The sequence below is a fragment of the Cavia porcellus genome, unplaced genomic scaffold (genome assembly GCF_034190915.1).
Source record: "Cavia porcellus strain 051 isolate PalLab524CR breed Dunkin Hartley unplaced genomic scaffold, mCavPor4.1 scaffold_16, whole genome shotgun sequence".
NCBI lineage: Eukaryota > Metazoa > Chordata > Mammalia > Rodentia > Caviidae > Cavia > Cavia porcellus.
This window is the reverse complement of record NW_026947499.1, coordinates 22346078-22367802: the sequence shown is the minus strand read 5'-3', so window position 1 is coordinate 22367802 and position 21725 is coordinate 22346078. Positions and strand designations below refer to the sequence as shown.

The following is a 21725-nucleotide window of genomic DNA, read 5'->3' as shown; positions in this document are numbered from 1 at the left end:
TCAGTGAGAAGTAGACACTGTACATTTGAGGTGTGCTGAGGAGGAGCTCTCAGGGAGTGAGGAGCGTGGAGATTCTATCTGGCACAGAGCCAAATGAAAAAGCTTTGATGAATGAGTGAATGAAAATGGATGAAAGGCAAGTTGTTTTGTAGTGTGGTTAACAGCTGAGTTCTAAGTCTTGAGAGGCAGCTACATCAAAAGGTTTCTGCTTTGGCTTCCTCTGAAGCTCTTTTTGGGAAGCAGCATGCTGGCCCTGGACATGGACTTATCTAGTTTGCAGTTCTGGGGCACAAATGGAGCAATGGGGGACACTACATGCATGCTGTCTAAAGAATGGCTTTTTGATTGCAGCCTCAGTGGGAAGAACAAGTCTTGTTGAGGGAGAATGGGAAGCAGACCTGTGAGGTAGAGGGCGCAGAGGAGCTTAGATTTGGGAGTATATTGTTGTTGACTGGGGGACAGGGGGGGCTCTGTGAAGAACAGAGTCCGGCAAGATTTATGTGGCCCTTCTCTTCCCTACATTTCCTCATTAAAGCAAGGTTGTCCTCTCCCAAAGGGCTCAGTGTCTCTGGGGCAGCCCCTGAGAACACCTTCCTAGCTAGTCCTGCCTTGACTTAGTTATAGGGCTGAGGTTGCCACTGGCTTACTGTGTAACCATGAGAGCATCATGTCTGCTCTCTCTCAGATATCTCCCTTCTGAATCTGGGATTTTAGCTTAGTCTTTTGTTTCTGGATGGGCAGACTGAGTCTCCAGGAAGGGCAGGGATTAGATGGATTCCTTGTTATGGGTTCTCCATTGTCTTTTCTTCTGTGTGCTTTAAGAAGAGCCCCAAAGCATATAACAGTATCTGAGGGGAATTGTTTCTAGGATCCTCTGCAGGTAGCAAAATCTGCAGATGTTCAAATCCTTTAATATAAAATGGCACAGCATTTGCAAATAACTTTGCGAATAACCCTCCAGAAAACTTTAAATCATCTCTAGATTTACCTGTAGTACCTTGGTAATTCTTTTGCAGAATTCTGGTCATGGAATTCATTCCACACTTCTGGTTGTAACCAAATTGCAAGTAGAATTGTGGAAAGAATTTAGCTCAGTGGTTCAAGAGCTTTCCTGGTAAGTGTGAGGTAGTAAATTCAATCCCGGACACACACACACACACACACACACACACACACACACACACACACACCAATGATATGTATTAAGTAATAATATGCAAATACTATATAAATAGTTGTATTTTAGGGAACGATGACCAGAAAAAGGTCTACACATGTTTAGTGCAGCTGCAAATTTTTTCCAAAAAAAAAAAAAAAAAATTTCCTACTGTTGGTGGTTAAATTTTCTGAATGCAAAACCCACGGATTCTGAAGAGGGCAGACGGGGCAGGAAATGGCTCCCAGTAGGACCTTTGTCCTAGTCTCGGTTTCTTTCTTTTAATAGTTGGATAACAGCGCTCCTGGGGCTGCAGACTATGAGAAGTCAGGAATATGGCAAGGTGAGTGCCCATGCCTGTGCCCTGCAGATAGTGACTGTGCTGAATTTCCTCCAGCAACACCCAACAATTTAGTCTTCTGAAGAACGTTCCCTACAGAGAACAACTTGACTGGTTTCTCAGACAAGTCTTGCACCTGTCTCACACAGGGAGAATTAAGTTCCACAGAGATCACGGGACTGGCACAAGTCAGGTGGCAGGTGACCGGCAGCCTGTAGGCTCCTGACCTCGGGAGTCCTGGTCCGTCTGTGGAGTCACTGCCGCTCTGCCCGGGTGGGACCCCATGGCCTGGCAGGCGGGGCAGCCAGGCAGGGTGCCCGCGGCGGGAGCACAGAGGGCCTTTGTGCCAAACCGGCACCACCCCCTGGCCGGCCTCTCCCTGCTCAGGAGACAGACTACCTGCGCGGCATGCCACCACCCCGCAGACAGCTCCCCAGCCAGTCGGCGCTACAGGTCCAGAGCTGCTCCCCGACCGTGCGCGCTGCACAGCACAGCGCAGCTCACCTGGCGCGACTGCCCCGCTGCCCCAGCCTCGCGGGTCCCCTCCCTCGGAGAGGGCTAGGGTTTGATTATTAACCCGGAGCCTGCATAAAGAGTGAGCGGCCTGTGTGGACGGAAAGGACTCCACGCCATCGCCATGGACAGTGCTACCTGGGGCCCCGCGGCCACCACCCCTTCCCCACCTGTGCAGTCCTACGAGCGCATCCGTAATGCAGGCGACATCTCGGTCATCATCATTTACTTCCTGGTGGTGATGGCTGTTGGGCTGTGGGTATGTGAAGGCTCTGGGAAATGGGCTGAAGGGACAAGGGCCACCGGATGGGGTGAGGAGGGGCACACAGAGAATTGATGGGTGAGCTGCAAGGGGGCCGGTGGGCTTGCAGATCTACGAGGGGAGAGGAAATGCCTGGACACAGTGGGGAGCACGGTGAGAGGGGGGCAAGCAGGAAAATCACGTCAGAGGGGCGCCTGGGGAGTTTGCCAGGAGGGCCGAGGAGAATCCTGGAGCCTGTGAGCGGAAAAGGGAGACAGAGGATGGCAGACAAGGGGAGAGAGCAAGGGAAAGTGGCGATGTGGCGCCCAGAGGGAGGGTCTTCAGGCAGGTGACTACTGTCCTGCCTTTCAGTTACCCGGTTTTGGATGAGAACGTTGCATGCAGTAAAGCCACAGCTTTTGCCAGCAGGTGGGGTTAGGGGTGGGGGTGAGTGGCTGACCAGTGTCCAGTCCTGGGCTCCAGGGGAAAGTTCTCCCAGAGATGGCAGTGAGTTAGAGATGGAAACCTGGGTGGACCAGGAGGAGAAGGAAGACCAGAGGGTGGCCTGGTGTTGGAGAGAAGGAAGTGCTTGTGTCTTTTCTTGGGGCTCTGAGTACATACCAAACCAGAGAAACTCGTTCTCTGAAGCCTGGAACTTGGGAAGTTCATTTATGACAGAATCTGGCACACCTACCAACTAGAAGAGGTGTTTTAAAAGTGTGCTAATATTCCAGCCACTGTCAAGTGACAGGTAGAGAGAGGCTGTCATGCAAGCAGGTGGTTGTGCCACACTTTTGACTTAGAGAAGAGCTGGAGGAGGCATGAATCCTTTCATAGATGCTCAGCTTTTGCAGGGATTTAAGGAAGCATAAATTAAAAAAAAAAAAAAAAAAGAAGCAGTTGTGGAAACCAAATGTGGACGAAAGACTTCCAAAATGTCACACGAGGTCAAAGTTGCTGGCTCTTCCTCAGTATTCTCAGTGGCACCAAAAATGTACAGCTAGGAACCAGAATACTTGTTTAGTATTGACCTTGACATGGTTCAAATGATGTAGGATAGCTTCCTACAGCTTCAGTTTACCACGTATTAAAATAGGTAAACTGCATCTATTCTAGTGACTCTACAAGGATATTGTGGTTCTGGAGAGATGAATCTGAGAGCTATTTTTGGACTCTATATGTAATAATAATAATACAATAATAATAATAATAAAATAATAATAATAATAATAATAATAATAATAATAAAGCAAACAGATACACTGTCATCATTTCCCCTAAGGGTATGATCCAGGTCCTCAATAATTTTTGTCCTTTTAGGTAAAATGGGTAAAACAATGAGTAGTTTATCTTTACAAACAGTCACAAGACAAAGGAGAAAGGAATACTAAATGCTATTTTACAGAGGAGGAAGTTGAAGCCCTATGCAGTTGTGATTTGCTAAAGATTTTGCAATAGCTGGGATTGTTCCTGGAACTCAGGTGTCTTAACTCCTGGTTTTCCTTGGTACCGTGGACTCTGTCACAGTACCTGCCTTCATCACTCCCACCTCACCCTGCTTTTTATGTTCCGGAGCCAAGATGTGAATTCATTGTTTTTCTAGCCCTCTTTTCTTGCCCAGTTTCCTGGACAATCACTAATTATCTTGGTTTTCTTAACCAGTTTCACTTTAGCTCTGCCAGTCTGAGAATACTTACACTTTTTAAAAAATGGTTTTGCTCTGTTGAAATGGCTGTGAATTCAGAACCACTTGTCCTGTTAATTGTTACTTAATAAACCTGCAACTGTTCATCTGCATTTAATCTTTCCCATTAGTCAATGCCTCTGGACCCTTTAACATGCTGGATTTCTTCCAGTCAACTCATCTCTTAGCTGCTGAAGTGTAAAAAGTAGCTTGGTTTAGAGTTGGGCATTCTGATTCTTGTGTGATCTCTGGGCTGAACAAATAGAAGAGTCCAGGGCCATAAGATCTTCTCGTTAGAAAAATCACTCGTGGTCAGTGTCCCTCTGTCACCATCTCTATCTCTTCCAACATCATTTGGTTCTGTCTTATACTCTTCCTAGTTTGCCTCATTCAATCATATTTGGGTTTGACTTATAACTTCTTTGATATTTATTTACATTTTTCTTTCACTATCTCTCAGCTTGCTTCTTTGGGAGATTTTATATCCTTTAAAACTGAATCTTTGATCTTATTCTTGGTGGGAGAATTTGTTAAGCTGTCCTGAAACCCCTTCAAGCCAGGGATTGTTAAAAATTATGGCCCATGGGCCAAATCTTACCGCAGTATGTTTTTATATGGGTCACAAGCAAGGAATGGTTTTTATAACTTTAAAGAGTTGTGGAAACAAAACAGGACAAAACAAAATAAAACAATATGTTTCAGAGACTTTATGTACTCACGAAACCTGAATGATTTACAATCATGTCCTTGTTCTTTAAAATATGACTGTATCTTCTGTAATCATTAAGACCCTTATTTTATGCAGCCATTTGAACTAGTGGCATAACTAGTGATGTCTGAACTGGAATGGCCTCTGGAGAGCTCAACTTCCCTATTTTGCAAGTGAGGATTCGAGAGGGTGAAATCATTCAATACAAGACCTACAATTAAAAACCAGATTTTATGATTTTAATGCCAATGCTCTTTCTAATAGTCTTCCTTTCAACCTCCCTAAGACAAGATCCTCTCTGTAAATACTCTCTCCACTGGCCTTTGTACCACTGCATTGCTGTGACAGTGTCCCTGTGATGCCAAATTCCTTCTTTCATCACATATTTTCCTTAAAATAGAAGCTAATATTTACTGCCTTCAATCTTCTTCATTCTATGCTCACATTTCTTCTTTAGATCATTTGACAAAATCATTTTGGCAAGTTGTCAACAGTTTTCACTTGCATACTTCCAAAAGAAGCTCTTCCCACTGACCCCACTCTCATTTCTGGACAGCCCTAAGAAAGGGGATATCCTTCTTGTACTCAGGCCTGATATCCCAGGACTGACATCCCAGGACTTGTCCCATTTTCTCTGATTATACCCAGTGTAGTCTATGCTAAGTGACCGTTCCACTTTACCTATCAGAAGACACCAGGTCACATTTGAGCTTTCTTTCCCTCTCCAGTTTACTAATCTCTCATCTAAACACTGTTGAGTTATTTCTTTTTGCTCACTAACATTGCTATTCTCATTGTTATTGAGAAAAGAACAAAATAAAAAACAACAATATTGTGAGACCATAACTGTGCTTCTTTCCCTTCTGAAGTCTATGATCATGGGTCACTCTTACCTAGTTGTAGAACGAGCAGGTGAATTTAGTGGCACTTCCAATGGAATGTGTAATGTTGGTGTTTTCTTCATGCATCCCTTGATCATGAAACAATGCCTTTTTACACACAAGCCATTTACTAAACTTCATGAGAGATTTTGGAATATGAAGGAAGTGTAACGAGGGGATCAAAATCAAAATATGTATGTATTGAAACTCAATACTTTGTAAAATTAATAGGTACTAATACAAGGAAAAAATGAAAAACATTTGTAATGTGGTGACACAAAGTAAAAAATTGGAAGCACTTTGAACAAGATATATGTAGAATTTTTGGCTGTAATCCCAGAACTTGGGAAGCTGAGGCAAAAGGATTGCAGTGTGTTCCAGGCCAGCCCGAGCTACACTGTAAGTTCAAGTCCGGCCTTATCTCAAAAGAAAAACATAAGGGCACCTTATTTCGAAACAAAAACAAAAACAATAGCAAAAGCAAAGAAATCATCAAAACAAACCAACAACAACAACAATAAATGGAATTTTCCAGGTATTTAGAGTATGAAGAGAGTTCTTGTGGTGGAGGGAGTCATAGGGGAGGTTTCCCAGGGAATGTAGGGCCTGGGTTTGCAGAGAAGTGGGGGTGAGCACACTCTAGAGGAAAAGACCCAGTGTACACGCACCTCTCCTTACCTCTTGTCCGTGCCAAACGCCTTTCCTGAATTATTCTTGCTCCTTATTTTAGATCCTGCTCTCATATTCTTCCTCTTAATTCCTTGTTTCTGAGATCAACTACAAAATGCCATTTCCTGGGCCCCAAACCAACTTTTCTTGTCTGTTCAAGAGGGTATCAACCTTCTTTGACTCAGAATGACCTTCAGAATGGCCTCCAGGTGATTGTTGGAGCCTGAATCTTTGGGATTTATTTGTTTCTTGTCCTCTGTTTCTCTGTCAAGTATTCCTTGTCATTTTTGTCCAAAGGACCCTCCCCATATTTACTGTACTTGTCACAATATGTTGTGAAGTAATGATTCCAGAGATCTCCTATCTACATTATCTTGTAGAAAATATTTGAATTGAGTCTGAATGTGTGTGTGCATGCTCACGTGTGTGCGTGTAATATTTACTATGAATGCTTTGCATTTTTATAGCATCTTTCATTTTTTCTGGAAACAACTTTGTTGAGACATTGTTCACATACAATATTGAGAGTTTAAAAAGTATGTTCTTTATTAGGTATATGCTAACGCTCGTAAGAAAGACACAAAAGTTCCATTTCCTCCTGTTCAGCACACAAATAAAGAAATCTAGGTGGAGTGACTTGCTTGAAGTCATGAGGTAAGGTAATTGCAGAACTAATACCAGGGCAAGTTGTCCAAACTTTCTGAGCTCAGTTTCCTTGTCTGTCAAATGTAGGTGCTTGCTTCATTCAGCTGAACATATTGAGGCTTTAGGGAAACAGGAATGTTTCCCTAAGAAAAAGAGAATACAGTAAAAGAAAATCCCTTTGTGTGGGGAGGTACATCCTTTTAGTGAGCAAGGTCTATTAATTTGGTTTTTTTTTTTTTTTTTTTTTTTTTTTTCCAGACAAGGTCTTTCTATGCAGTTCAGGCTGGCCTTGAGCTCACTTTGTAGCCCAGGATGGTCTCTAACTCACAGTGATCCTCCTGCTTCAGGCTTCTGAGTACTGGGATTACAGGTGTGCATCACCACATCTGGCTTCTTTTAATTTGTTGACCCTTTCTTTCTCAGGCCATGTTTTCCACTAATCGTGGGACTGTTGGAGGCTTCTTCTTGGCAGGTCGAAGTATGGTATGGTGGCCGGTAAGTTTTCTCTGAAATCCTATTTGTTTATGTATGTTTTAGAAATCCATTTTCTTTTTGACTTTGGATGGTGGCAATTCTTTCTTCTCATCTAAATCCTTGATAATAGGTCTCATGCTCACCAGGTATCCTGGGTAACCTTAATCTTTGTGTTAAGTAAATAGCCTTTAAATAATTAAAACTTGGAATCCTTCAAGGAATAGAAGAAAACATTGAATAGGAGGGCAGTATGGAGAAACAAAAAGAACACATGTATCAAAGCAATCTTGGATAAATCTGAGCTTCCATTTTCTTTTTTTGTGTTTTGTTTTTGAATCAGAGTATTTGCTATGCAGTTCAGGCTAGCCTTGAATTTACTTTGTAGCACAGGTTGGCCTCAAACTCATGTTATCCTCCTGCCTCAGCCTCTCAAGTGCTGGGATTACAGGTGTGCATCACCATCCCTGACTCTAAGCTTCCTTTTCTTTAGCTATATGATGTGCTCGATAATATATACTTTATAGGAAGGTTATGAAAAGTAGAGACTTCGTATAAGATGGAAAATCAATAATTAATATCTCTTTCCTAGTTCTTTCCTACTTCAGATCTCATGGAAGAGACATTTTTGTCTGTCCTACATTCTCCAGAGTCTAGTTCAATGTCTGATACATAGGAACCCTTGATACATATTCACTGAATACATGGGAACTCAGCTTTTTAAAAGATTTCCAATTGCAGTTTTTCTCTGGATGAAACTTTTTAACTCTTAATAGGTTTTATATTTAATTTATTTAAGTCATGTTTTACCTAACATAAGGAGTGTTTTATGTAACACTTGTACATGGGCAGAACTAAGCCAGTGAAAGGACATGTGCCTGGGTGGGAGAGAAACCAGGACATTTCTTCCTTCATATCAACACAGGCTCACTGAGTGGCTTATCAGTTCAGTCCAGTGACCATTTTGAGTTCTTCTCACTGAAGCAATTGGTTGAATCATTTGGCAAAAGTGTGTAATTCCTTGGACCTAAAATACAAGCTTAGCTGATCAAATACAAGGGTAATGAAGCATACATAAAATGAACAGGGAGTGTCAGATGTGAGGTGAATGGAGGAAGAAATAAAGGCAGTCACTGTTATAATACGCACAGCCCACAGAGAACCTATCAGGAAGTCATACCATATCCTTAGTTGATGTTTGATCAGCTATTTTGGGATGAAGTTTAGTAACTAGAATTTTAACAGTCAGTTGGGTTCTACCTAAAGTCATTTCAATATTAAAAAGTTCCATATTTAGTGTATAAAATGTTTGGATATATGGATACACTGAGATGATTACATCAAATTAATGTACTCATCACCTCACACACTTTTTGAAATTTATTTTTATTAGTACATGCTTGCAATACATACAATTATATTTATCATGGGGAATTGGGATATAACACATCTTGATTCTTTTTCTTTCGTGCGAAGAATAAGTTCTACTATTTTAGCGATTTTTTTTTTTTTTTTGTCTTTTGGAGACAGGGTTTCTTCAGGTAGCTCAAGCTAGCCTCAAACTCACTTTGTAGCCCAGGATGACCTCAGATTCCAAGTAATCTTTTTGCCTCAGATTCCCAAGTGCTGGGATCACAGGTGTGCGCCACTATACTCAGCAACTATTTTAGCAGTTTTGAAATATACAATGCATTACTATTAGCTAGGGTAACTGTGCGGATCTCCAGAATTCATCCATCCTAACTTTGTAACCTTTGGCCAACATCTTCCCACCTGCTCCCCACAACCTTCCCCATGAGCCTCTGACAACCACCATTCCATTTGGTTTCTATTATTTCCATCTTGTAAGATTTCATATTAATGTGGAACCATGAAGTCTCCTAATTTATTCTTAAGGTGGTCAAGAATACTGGGTAGATGATGATCTTTATGCTTAGTCTTTCATGTGATCTCTTTTTATAACTTCTATAGTTAAAAGGAAGTATAGGCTAGAAGCACATACATTTGGATTCCTCCTTTCAATTCTGTATCAGGGCTTTTTGTGTTCTCATGCTCTGGGCTTTGATACTTTCTTAAAAGCAGGCATGAAAGAGGCAGCTCTTATGGAAAAGTTGAAGATAAGTTTGAGGTTGCTCTTTTAGAACTGTATTGTCCAACATAGCCACAACCTCATCTATATATATATATATATATATATATATATATATATATATATATTTTTTTTTTTTTGTAGTGGGAGTTGAACTCAGGACCTTGTGCTTGCCAGGCAGGTGCTTCTGCCACTGACATACCTCCAGCCCTTTAAATGAGATTTTAATTAGGCAAAATTAAAAGTTGCATCTGAGTGTGGTGGCATATGCCTGTTATCCCAGCCCTCAGTAGGCAAAACCGGAAGCATTATCTAGAATTTGAGGACAACCTGGGCTACACAGTGAGTTCGAGATGAGCCTTAAGTATATAGCAATACAATACTATTCCTGTCTCAAAAAACCAAACAAAAATTAAAAATTGCTTGCTGTGGTCACATAGTCGTATTTCAAGATCTTTACATTTATTTGTGGATAGTGCCTACCACCCTTAGTTTACAACCACCTCATCTTTCTTTCCCCATTATTACATGACAAGAACCACACTACCTTCAAGATTAAACCATTGCACTTTTAGATAGCTATTTTCCCTTCTATTGATTGCAACCAAGATTGCATTGCATTTCTTTGTATAAAAATTTTAGAACTGATATAGTGGAGATGAGATTTTTTTTTTTTTTGTACTGGGGATCAAACTCACGACTGCACGCTTGCAAGGCAGGCACTTATGACACTGAGCTAAATCCCCACCCCTGGAGATGAGATTTTAACTTCTAATCTCTGGGTTTTGGAGAGGACAATGAGAGGAGGGATGGGGCAGGATCACACTTAGAGCATTCACATTTTGTACAAGGTCTGGGAATGCATGACGTCTTCACTAGAAATGGTGCCTTTCTTCCTAGTAGTTCCTGTATTTGGGTTTGGTTCATGAAAGGGATTAACCCAACCAAAAGTAGATAGGATTCAGTGTTTTTTTTTGTGGGGTTTCTGATGGGTGTTGTTTTCCTCATGTGCATCTCAAGATTGGATTACCCTAACCAAACGTAGTACTGTTTTTCTTTCATGAAGCCACTGCTTCCTCGTGATACATTGACATTCAACTCTTTTCCCCATCCATAGTTTCCACTTAAGCCTTCTTAAGATTTTGTAAATGGTTTCGGTATCTGTCCACGTATCAGAATCATGCGAGATGACACAAGTATAGCGTTCAGCACTCTATTTGGACAGTGATTAATAGATGGGGACAGTAAGAAATGGAAGGGAGGCTAGGAGTGCTGAGGGAACTTCCCATTTGTCATCCGTCCAGTGCACAGTACTTAGTGCTCAGGAAATAGAAATCAGTATTTATCTGAAACTATCGTGCCTGATTCCCTTTAAATTTTTCAGATTGATTACATGAATAAATTAACATGATTCATATGTATATTAGAGTTGATGATTTATAATAGAAAAATAAATAAATGTTCACATAAGTCATGTTAACTTATTTAAGTGTATTGCATCTCATAGTCAATCGTGGCATGTCATAAATAAAGTGGCAGGTTTTTTTCTTTCTTTGTGCTACATTGTATGTTTTATGCTAAGTTGGTGTCTTAGATGTCAAAAAATGTTGATATTCTAAGGTACTATTTGTTATACTCTGTTAACCACTACACTTTGCATTTGCAAAAATACTTTAAAGGTTGTGCATTTTTCTCTACCTCCTAGCAACTCAAGTTTTATTGTATAGAAAGGAAACTGTTAATATTTTATTTGAGAACAAGGTTCTGCTGACAAAGTTTGAAAAGTGATAATTTGTAAGAAAAATAAGCACAATGGTTTTCATTCTAAAATTTAGAATAGTTTTAAACACTACAGTAATGTACGCTTGGAAGAAGGAATTAAAGAAAAATATGGCATGTGAGAAAATACACATCTAAGTACTTTCCTTCCAAAATTGACAAATATTTAAAATAGCATCAAAACTGCACTTATAAATTTTCATATGAAATAAAATATGAAGTCTGTTAAGGCTATTACTGGTTAATAAATCCAAAACTAGAATATCAGTTCTAATACCTATTGATTCAACAAGTCTGTCACAGAGGCTCTTCAGAACTAACATCTCTCTTGGCCTGCTATGACAGAAAGCTTACAGAGGAGTCCTTTGCCCCTCTGCTTTTGTCTTTATCCCAGTTTCTTTGTGCTGTAGGGGGAGCAACCAGAGAAGCTCCTAAAAGAGTCCTAGGGGATCTCAGGATGGGAGCAGTTATGTTGACCCTGGGTACATAACTGAGACAGGGAAGGCTTGGGAGTAACCTAGGAGAAGAGCAGGAGAAAAATCAGAGCTCATAAAGCCAAAAAGGAAATAGGGTAGGAGAGAGTTTGGTCTAGGTACTCCTAGGTAGATTTGAAAAGAGTGCTTAGGATGAGTAACGGTGAAAATCCACGAACTCTAGGAAAACAGCAGGATCTTAAAGTTAGTGAGTTCCAGAGAGGAAAACAGATTGTACCTTGGCCTGACGATAGAAGTGAGGGACAATCAGGGGTGGGGTAAGGACTTCAGGGCTGAAATTACAAGAAGAGTCTGTTTATCCAGGGAGCCAGAAAGGAAAGCCCTAGCAGCCTCAGTCACTTTAAGGCAAGCCAAGGCAACGTAGCAGCTGAGTAACATGAAACCATGTAGGCATACTTAAGCAATTGTGGACTGGGTGGCGCTCAGGATTCCCTTTTTCTGTGGCACTGTGGTTTGGCACCTTCAACAGCTGCTTGTGTGTGGTATTGTGATGATTAAAAGATGTGGGAGACCTGAAAGTAGGAAGACCAGGAAGCTCAGCAGCTGACCTGTGCAGGGGAATTCCTGACTTCTTTGCTAGAGGCAGCAGATTACTCAGAGAAGCCAGGCCCCAGATGCACAGTCCAGAGAGAGATTCTTTTTTTTTTTCCTGGAGAATTTGGTCTTACCTGTACATTGGCAGAGCCAGCTTCACGGGAACAAGTATTTCAGAGCCAACCCCTTGACAACCGTCAAGGAACTGTCAAGGCAGGGAATGGGAACTGCATAAGGAGCCAAAGGACTTGGTTTATTCTACTTTGTGATATTGGGCAATTCATTAACCTTTCTGAGTCTCAGAGTGTATCTTCATAATGCCAGACAGTCTGATGAGGGATCTCAAATATTTTTCCGGGACTAAAACTGTAAGACAGAGAAGGGAACAAGCACAGGAAATGGATATGCCCTACTAATGCCTTGAAGATGTAATGGCTGTGTGTCTCTCAACAACCAGAATGTCTTTCTTTCCTTTATTAGAAAAGTGTCAGAAAGCAGTATATCACTGTGCATTAGGGCAAGTATTGACACACTTCCTGTAAAGAACTGGATAGTAAATGCTTTCATCTTTGCAGCTGTGTGATCTGTGTCAGTTACTCAATTGTGCTTTTGTAGTACAAAAGCATCTATGGCTGTGACTGTGTTCTTATAAGACATTATTGACAGAAACAGGTAATGTTTGAGGACACATGCACAGTCTGAGATTAGTGCTCAGAAGTAAACTTTCATTTTTAGCTCTTAACATTCTTTTTTTTTTTCCAATTGGAAACTTTGGAAAAGTTTGTCATATCACTTATCTGATTGAATTCTCAGTGATCTAGCTTGTTACCTACCATATGGATGATGATTAACTCCTTGGCTTGTTCAAGTTCATGCAAAGATAAGAACTCCTTTTGCTCTTTGAGTTATTCAGGTCTCTTTCTCTTTGTCCTTTGAGATGGAAATTTATGAGGCCAATTGAGGTAGTCTAAAGGTTAATCTGAAAACCGAGAAATTCTTTTATTTAGGACTGACCAGAGACCCTGATAAAAAGTATACCTGAAGAACAACGACAGATTCTCAAACTTTAAAAACCCTCTTGAGGAAAATATACCAGATTTTTATTTTTGAGTCTCTTAAACTTAATAACTAGATCGAAGTTCAGCCACTTTTAATGCCACCAGAGGGTCCAAAGTGTGTTTTGGAAAAAGCTGATAGGCCCAAGACACAGGTGGGAGCTCAGGAGTCAGAAAGGAAGAGTGGGAACCAGGCAAAGGGACACTCAAGAGTAGAGAGCAGGTCAAGGGAGAAGCCCCCAGGAGAAGTAAGAAGGAGGGACAAGCTGGCCCTTCAGAAGTCTGGGAGAGGTGACTTCTGCTTTCCTGACTCCCAAGTGCATTTGGCTTGTTCTTCCTTTTTGGATTGCTTTCCACCTGCATACCGCTGTCTATGTCCTTGTTTATCTCACTACTCTGTGATGAGGGTCAGCCCTATACTTTTACATGTATTTTTAAAATGTATTATAATACCTATTCTGAGGCTTTGGACTGAAAATAAACAGTTGACAAATATGGGCAGAATTAAAGAAATGGGGGGGGGGAGAACATATCTGCAGATCTTCATGGTGGTCCCCTTCTCAGTGTCACCTGAGACTTCAGTGTATGTTCTGCCTTCTGGTCCAGTAGTTACACAGTATAAACGATGATTAAGAACTTAGGAAGTGAGAAGGTTGTGGGGTCTAAATCAAAGCTTTTCTGCACCCTTGTTTCAAATTTCTGTACCTTTGCCCAGAGAAAAAAATTTTGTTGCTATTTTTTAGGGTTCACTAAAGTAAAGAAAAAGATTAGCCTTAAGTAGAGAGCCTAAATACAGTCTATATTGGACCTTCTGGTAAAGTTGGGTGTCACAACTCTTTCTTACTATCTCAGGCCATTTAATTTTCCTCATTTTGAATCAAGTTTTTACAAAACATGGCAGTTTCCATAATATTTATCTTTATCCTCTTGGTGAAAAGCTTCTTCCTTTCCTCCTGCTCTTCTTCCTTCTTTTTCTTCTTTTTCCTTTTCTCCCTCCTTTAGAGGAACAAACTCTGGAACTCACAAACCCCTTCTCCTCCTCCTGTCAGTTCCAGTTTTGCTGTTGAATAACCTGATTCCTTTTTTTCTTTCTTCTTCCTTCTCATCTTCCTTTTGTTTCATTTTATTTTCCTCTTCCTCTTCCTCTGGCTTCTTCTCCCTTTCCTTTTCTTCTTCACTTCTTCCTCTCTTCCTCCTTCTGCTCCTCTTCCTCATCCTTCTCCATTTTTTTTTGTATAGCCATTTTCTTCCTGTTCATTTTGTCATTATCCCTCTGAGGAGCTTCTTTGATTCATGAATAGTATGTTTCATGCATTCTTTGTTTCTTGGCATCAGTTGACTGGTGTGTAGCAAAGGTTTGTCACCTAATTAGTACCTAAGCCTGTTGGCCTCTCTTTTCCTATTGGCTGCTGTGTTACTTTTCTCTCACTCCTGAGACAAAATACTGAACAGCCAAAGTTAATGGAGGAAAGGTTTATTTATCTCACAGTTGGTGGAGGTTTCAGTTCATAATCAGCTGTCTGCAAGGCAGGGTGGCACATGGAAGAGGGACAACAGGTCACAGTGAGGGGCAGATTACCGAAAGTATCAAAAGCAAAAAATGAGGAGCTCAAGAGAAGACTCAGTCTGTTCCTCGTATGTAGGCCAACCACCCTAAAGTGGGTGTAACACTCACACCCATAATCCTAGCATTAGAGCATGAATTAATCACAAACTCTAGAAGTCTGTTCCCATGACTACATGAGGCTTTCAGGGGACATATAGAAACAAACCATAACTGCTGCCCTCCCAGGACTAACACTGCTGTAGTCAGGGATGAGAAAATGTAAATTATAATCAGTGTTTCTGCTTAGTTGAGGTAAGAAGATTGCTAAAATTATTGACTAAGATGAAGTCTTTGCAGCCACATTAGAAATATATCTGGGCCTTCCTTATCTACCACTGGTGTGTGGTATGCTGTAAAGTGAGTCAATGCAGCTGTGTGCATCTTTTTGGGTAAACGTTATATTAGGGGAATGATTTAGAGTTAGTGTTAACAGAATGTACTGGAGCCAAGATGCTTTGATTTGAACCCCAGCTCCATGCATTCCTATCTGTGTCTTAGCTAAGTTATCTTCTCTCTGCCTTAGTTTTCTGAATTTCAAAGTAGAGATCATTGCACTTAACTTGCAGAATTGTTTTGCCACTTAGTTAGTACACATAAATATCTCAGAGAAGCATGTGGTTAGTGCTACCCCAGAGTTAGCTGTCATCATCATCATCATCATCATCATCAGCAGCAGCAGCATCAGCATCAGCATCATCATCTTCCCTCCATCTTTTGGTCCCTTTTCTATTTGCATGAGATCTATCTTCTTGTTTCCTACTATCTGTCTTTTATTTTGCTCTTTATTTATACTTGTATAAGAGAAACCATAGGATATTTAAATTTGTATGTCAGTGTAACATGGTAGTCTCAAGGTGAATCCATTTTCCTACAAATGACTCAAATTTATCTTTCTTTATAGCAGTGTAATACTCCACCATGTATAAATAGTAAATTTTCTTTATCCATTCATCTCAACAACTGTATGTTGATTACCTATTATATGTCAGGTGCTAGTAGGTACTTGCATATATCCATATACAGAGTTTGCCAAAATGTATATACATGTCAGGAAAAGAAGAACTTGCATAAATTTTTTACTATTAAATTTACAGAAACATGAAATTAATACAAAGCTGCCTTTGGCTTCTACAATTACAAGAGGTGCTCAAAGTGGTGACCATTAACTTCCCAACATTTATTAGTGTGGCGAACTGCTGCTTGAGTAACATTGGTCCACTGAGACAGTTTCAATTTCTTTTCTAAAGACTTGCAGTGTAGTGGGTTTCAGAGGATATATGGTAGGCGTCCTCTAGGGTCACTGATACAAGAGTAACACTATCTGTTGAAAAAAAAATCATACTATTACCATACTATTTTTCTTTTCCTGAAGTGTATATATAATTTTTTGTGGATTCTTACCTGTGAATGTCACTCGTGTTTTTATAAAATACATGTCAAAGTATGAATAATGGTTAAAGGTTCAGAAGGAAATATATTTAAGAGTGGGTGAATGAGAAGGAAAAGGCCTTTCCTTAATTTATGTAGGAAGGTCTAGGAGGACCTTTCTGAGGACTGGGAATTTAGGCTAAGGCCTGAAGTACCAGAAGGAGCCATGCAGAAATGAGAAATTTTAGAGGGGCTGGATATGCTGGCTATTTTGCTGTGAAGGTATATTGTGTACACATTTTGAAATATTACATTATACCTTATGCATATGTACAATCATTAAATGTGAATTAAAAAATAGAAAAAAACAGGCATGAAGACTGGGGGATGAGCAACCCAAACAAACAAACAAACAAACACCTGAGACATAAAGGACCTGAAGTATAAAGAACTTGGAGTATTTGTAGATTTTAAAGGGGACTGATGTGGCGGATGGAAATATCATACATTTAGATCAGGCCCTTTGAGTGAATAACATTGAGTTTTTGATGATTTCAAAGATGGGGCCATCTAGTTTGGTGGATGGCTTGATTCTCAGCTTCCTTGACCTCTGAATGCCACCAGAAGACTTTACTTGCATTTTGTGCCAAAACTGGTGGGAAAACACCAGCTTGGGAGTGATTTCCTGATTCCCTGCTTCTTTGGTATTTTGGTTAGGGAGGGATGTACAGGTAATGTCAAGGGTAACCATTGTCTGTGGAGACATGGGGTGATGTAGCGTAAACAGATTATGGTATGCTGTGGAGCAAATCTGGGTCTAAATATTTACCAGAGCTTCAGAAATAAAATATCCCGAATAAAAGAGTCTCGCTTTGTTTCTGTCCTAATCCAGGAAGTGTAATCTCTGAGAGATGGCAAAGGCCAAAGGATAAGCCTTTCCAAACTTCCCCTGTTGAAGAAGGTTATCACACAGTTTCTCTTATATGAGAAACCAAAATTATAAATAATTTAAAGGGCAAAATAAAAGATGGATAATAGCAAATCAGCAGGTAGACCTTTTGCAGAGGAGAAGTGGATCTAGGGATGTAGGGGAAAGGGAAGGTGGAGAGGAAAGAGAAGTAGAAAAGGTTTCAGAAGAGATTATGTATGTGCACTTATATACTGACTCCCCATGATGCAGTCAGTATATAATCATTATGTATTGCAAACATGTACTAATAAAAACATAAAAATAAACACTACCTGTTGAAAATATACCTTACTAAGGGGAAATAGAGGCCGATCACGATTAAAGTTCCTAAGAGGTCAAGGAAAGAACCTGAAATAAGTCATGACACAGAGGGGCACATGCGACATTTCCTGAGTTTACAGTGAGATGAGTGGACACGAGAATTTCACCTCTTCAGGGAAATTTAGAAGAGAGTAGCTGTGGAGAAGAAAGAAGTCACTCTGGTGCTGGAGACTTTCCTTATTTCCTCTGTAATTCAGTAACTTTTGACTGTGGGATCTTGTGCCACTCCCTCTGTTCCTCTGCTCCTTAATACCAACTGTAAAATAAAGATGACAATAATAACAATTTTACAAAATTTTTGCCAGCATTAAATAAGATAATATGAGTAAAGGACATGGTCTAATGTTTGAAGTCATTATAAAAATTAGTGACCTTTTTTCCCTTTCTTATGCTCCATGAATGAGACTCAAAATGAAGTATTCAAAACAGCAGCAATATCAGCAGACCTGAGTCTTTATTAGAAATACAATTTTGTATATCTCTAACCTAGACCTACTGAATTAGAGAAAGATAGGACCCAGAAATTGGTTTTAATAATCCTTGCAAGTGGTTCTGTTGAAGGCTGTCAGACTTAGCAAATAAAAATAAAAGATGTTCTGTTAAATTCAAATTTCAGACAAAGAATACACTTACAGCAAGCACATTCCAAAAGTTGCATGGGACATACATGCATTAATAAACTATTCATTAAATAATCTGAAATGCAGGTTTAACTGGATATCTTATATTCTGATGGATGCTAAAATTTGAGATTGATTGTGGGAGGATAGTTCAATGGATAGGTCCAGAATAGCCCAGAGAGGAGATAGAGGGAAAACCCTTGCATGACCTGATGTCCTTTAAAGAGAACCAGGGAGCAGAGGGCCATCTTCAGCATTCTGGACATCCTGGGTGTTATATGGTCCATTAGCAAGAAAATCAACTTCCTGAAATTAACTGAGTGCATTTTCCTTTTGAGCTGTTATGCTTCCTTAAGGAGAAAATGACAACTTTGTCTCTTGCAGGAAGCCCTCAGTTTTTAAAAACCTAGGCTGTGTAAAAACCATTATCAATATTCTTACCTTTGTGGGGCAAAACTTTCCTAAATGTTTCTTACATTTGTCACCTCACTTAAGCTTGTTGACATGCTCAGGGGGAAGGCTAAGGGATTTTTATCCTCAGATTTTTAATGGAGGAAACTGAAGCTTAAAGGAGTAAAGTGGCTAGTTCAAGGTCACATAGTTTGATATGGCAAAGCCAAGATTAGAACCAGGTCAGAGGACTCCCAATGTACTTAGAAGGGCAGGAAAAAGAGGGTCTATGACATTTAATTTTGCTTTCAGGTGTTATCATTTACACAGTGGGTTCTATGTCACTAATTTCATATTCAAGCATCATCATTTACGTGGTAATTTAAAAAATCTTTTGTAATTTTATCTTTGTTGTCTTTGATGGCTGGCATCACTGTCTTTATAATCCATCTCTTGAGGAGTTAAATTGTCAGTGGAAAGATCTCCCATAAAGTCTTTGGGTGACTTCAGTGGATTTTCATTTGAGATGTCTCAATAACTTTGCTGTGACCCAGGAATATCTTACAAATTTTTAGTAGACTGGGCCTGCTAGTTCCAGAGTTTCAGCGATGAGCTGATGAAGCTTGTTTAAATCCAGGTGCACATGCTACATAAGACTGAAGTGATAGGGTCTTCTATTGCGAACGATAAATGCCATAAGAGACCTTTAAAACTCTGAAGGCAAAGCAGTAGATTTTGGAGACAGCCTCTTTCTGAGGTGGGTTCATGAACAACAATATAGGGATCCAAGCAGCCAAATTGGTAAATTTGGAATTTAATTAATTGAGCTCATCTACAGACCCTCCCGGTTCAGGGTCCAAACAAGTGGCACCACACTGGAAAGTTAGACTTTTAAAAAGAGAGAATTACAAAAGACACCTATTGGAAACAATTTAGCTTGAATCTTTCATTAATTTTTGGTTGACATCTGTATCCTGCTTCTTTTGTTAAGTATGTTAACTTTTCTCCTGTAGGTACAGCTCATTCTGTTTTTTTCATGTGACTTAACCCTGAGTGATTTTCCATTTTCCTGAATACAGGGCACTAGTTAAATGCAGGGCTTAAAATGGCATCAGTTATGCCAAGCTACAACTTTTTCACTCTGTCTTAGTTACTTTTCTCATGGTTCAGACAATTATCTGACACCCACAGTTAAAGGGGGGAAAGTTTACTTAGCTCACAGTTTGAGGAATCCAAACTGTCCAAAATTGGCTAACTCCAAGGCAAGCTGGTGCATGGCAGGGAGGCAACAGTGCATGGTGATGGAAGACAGCAAAACAACAAGAGAGAGGCAAGACTCACTTTGTCCTTTATATCATACCCAGTCTACTGGGGTTAGGGAAGTACCAGCCAACCAGTGGATTAATCCAGCAATCATCCACCCTTAATCCCAGCATCCCAGCATCCCAGCATCCCAGCATTGCACTATGAATCAATTATACACCCTAGATTCAGCCACCTCCGAAAACCAAAACATAACAAATGAACGAAACCAAAACAATCTATGAGGCTTTGGGAGGACATCTGGATACAAACCATAAAATACCCCAAACTTTTTGTCCTCTAGATTTTAGCATTTAATTCTATATATAGCTAGATATTATGCTTCTGTTTCCAAAGAGAGGTCAAAACAAGGTTAAGGAGGAAATGGCTTAACCAATGATTTTCAGTACAGTATAGAACAGGATTCTCAAACTTTACTGTGCATAAAAATCACCGGGATAGTTCATTACTCTGATTCAGTGGGTCTGAGTGGTAACAGAGGCTTTGCATTTTTCATAAAGTCATAGGGGAAGCTGAGGTTCCGGGTTCACAGAATACACTATGAGGATCATTGGTTCTAAGAGCTCATTGCCAGGGCTGAGCTGAGCACTGGAGAAGTACTCATTAAATGGAGCAATGTCTGCTGTTAAATGCGATCCCCAATATCTTCTGATTTCTAACATTGATAGTTTGTAGGGAGAAAATATTCAGTTAGATGTTTTCCTTTGTGGTTTAAGTAATTTTCCCTTAAAAAAGCATAACAGAAAACTAATTTGTGCTAAACTGTGGAGGGATTGAAAGGGAATAAAAAAACTGGTCATGCTACTGTACTAAGGCAAACAAAACTGATATCATTTGGAATCTAAATTGCAGTAAAAAAGCTATTCTTGTTAAATAGATCAAATAATTTAGAGTCAGATCCCTGTCAGTGATGAGAACTAGATGGTTTGGCCTAGGTCATTATTATTGCCAAGAATCATGGATAAGTGGTAGTTTTAAAACAGGATTTGAAGCTACCGGTAGATGATATTAAATCCAGATGTGGAGTCAAGAAGGGCAGCCTACTTCACTCTGGAAAACTTGTTTCTAGAACAGTCCATTTGGTTCTGAGGCCCAAATGGAGACAGGAAAGGAGCTGAGGGAAGCAGAGAACAACGGGGTTTATGATATTCAAGCTTATGGCCAGTGAGGAGCAGACATATGAGAAGAAGAAGCACAGATTGGAGGCTAGTTAAGAGGGTAGGTGCTCTCCCTGTCCTTTGACATTGGAAGAGCTTGTGGAGGGGATATCTGATTTGTTCTGTGCCATGAGAGTGAAAATATGACGTGAGTAGATTTCAGTTCAAGAAGAACTTTTTAACAATTCAACTCCCACTTTGAGTTCTTTGTCACTGGAGGTATCCATGTAAATACTGACCATTACTTGGGAGGTGTTGCCGAAGAGAATCAAGCAGTGACATCTATTAATCCATTAAACTTTGGGGGGAAGATTCTATAATATCTCTGTCTCCTCCTCCCTTTTTTTTTGCTACAGGGGATTGAAATCAGGACCTTGTGCTTGCCAGGCAGGCACTGTACCATATCACCAGCTCATCTCCCTTTTTACTAACTTTGTAAGACAAGAAATTTAGGCAGTCAAATGTGATAATGAATTCCCTTAAGTCCAAAGAAAATTAATACTGTTTTTTACCTTTTGTGATAATAATATTATTTCCTCAATTGCCATACCATAAGCCTAGTGGATTTGTTTTGATCCACTCACTCTTAAAAAGTAGTAGCAGATTTTGTCCTTTGACTCTCATCAGGGGATGAGGAAGAAGATTTGGAAAGAAGTTAGTTAGAAGCCAAGTCAAGTTAAGAATTTTAAATATAGTCTGAAACTCTGAAT

General features: G+C 40.0%; 1 protein-coding gene across 1 annotated transcript in view; it reads left to right on the top strand.

The window, feature by feature from the left end:
* Nucleotides 1–2008: 2008 nt before the first annotated feature.
* The window catches only part of Slc5a1 (solute carrier family 5 member 1), a 64554-nt gene continuing 44837 nt past the window's right edge, over nucleotides 2009–21725 (top strand). Inside the window, exons 1-2 of the mRNA XM_003478289.4 lie at nucleotides 2009–2268; nucleotides 7262–7333. Of these exons, the coding sequence (XP_003478337.1) occupies nucleotides 2134–2268; nucleotides 7262–7333 (207 nt within the window). The 5' untranslated portion in view covers nucleotides 2009–2133. The remainder of the gene's footprint in view (nucleotides 2269–7261; nucleotides 7334–21725) is intronic.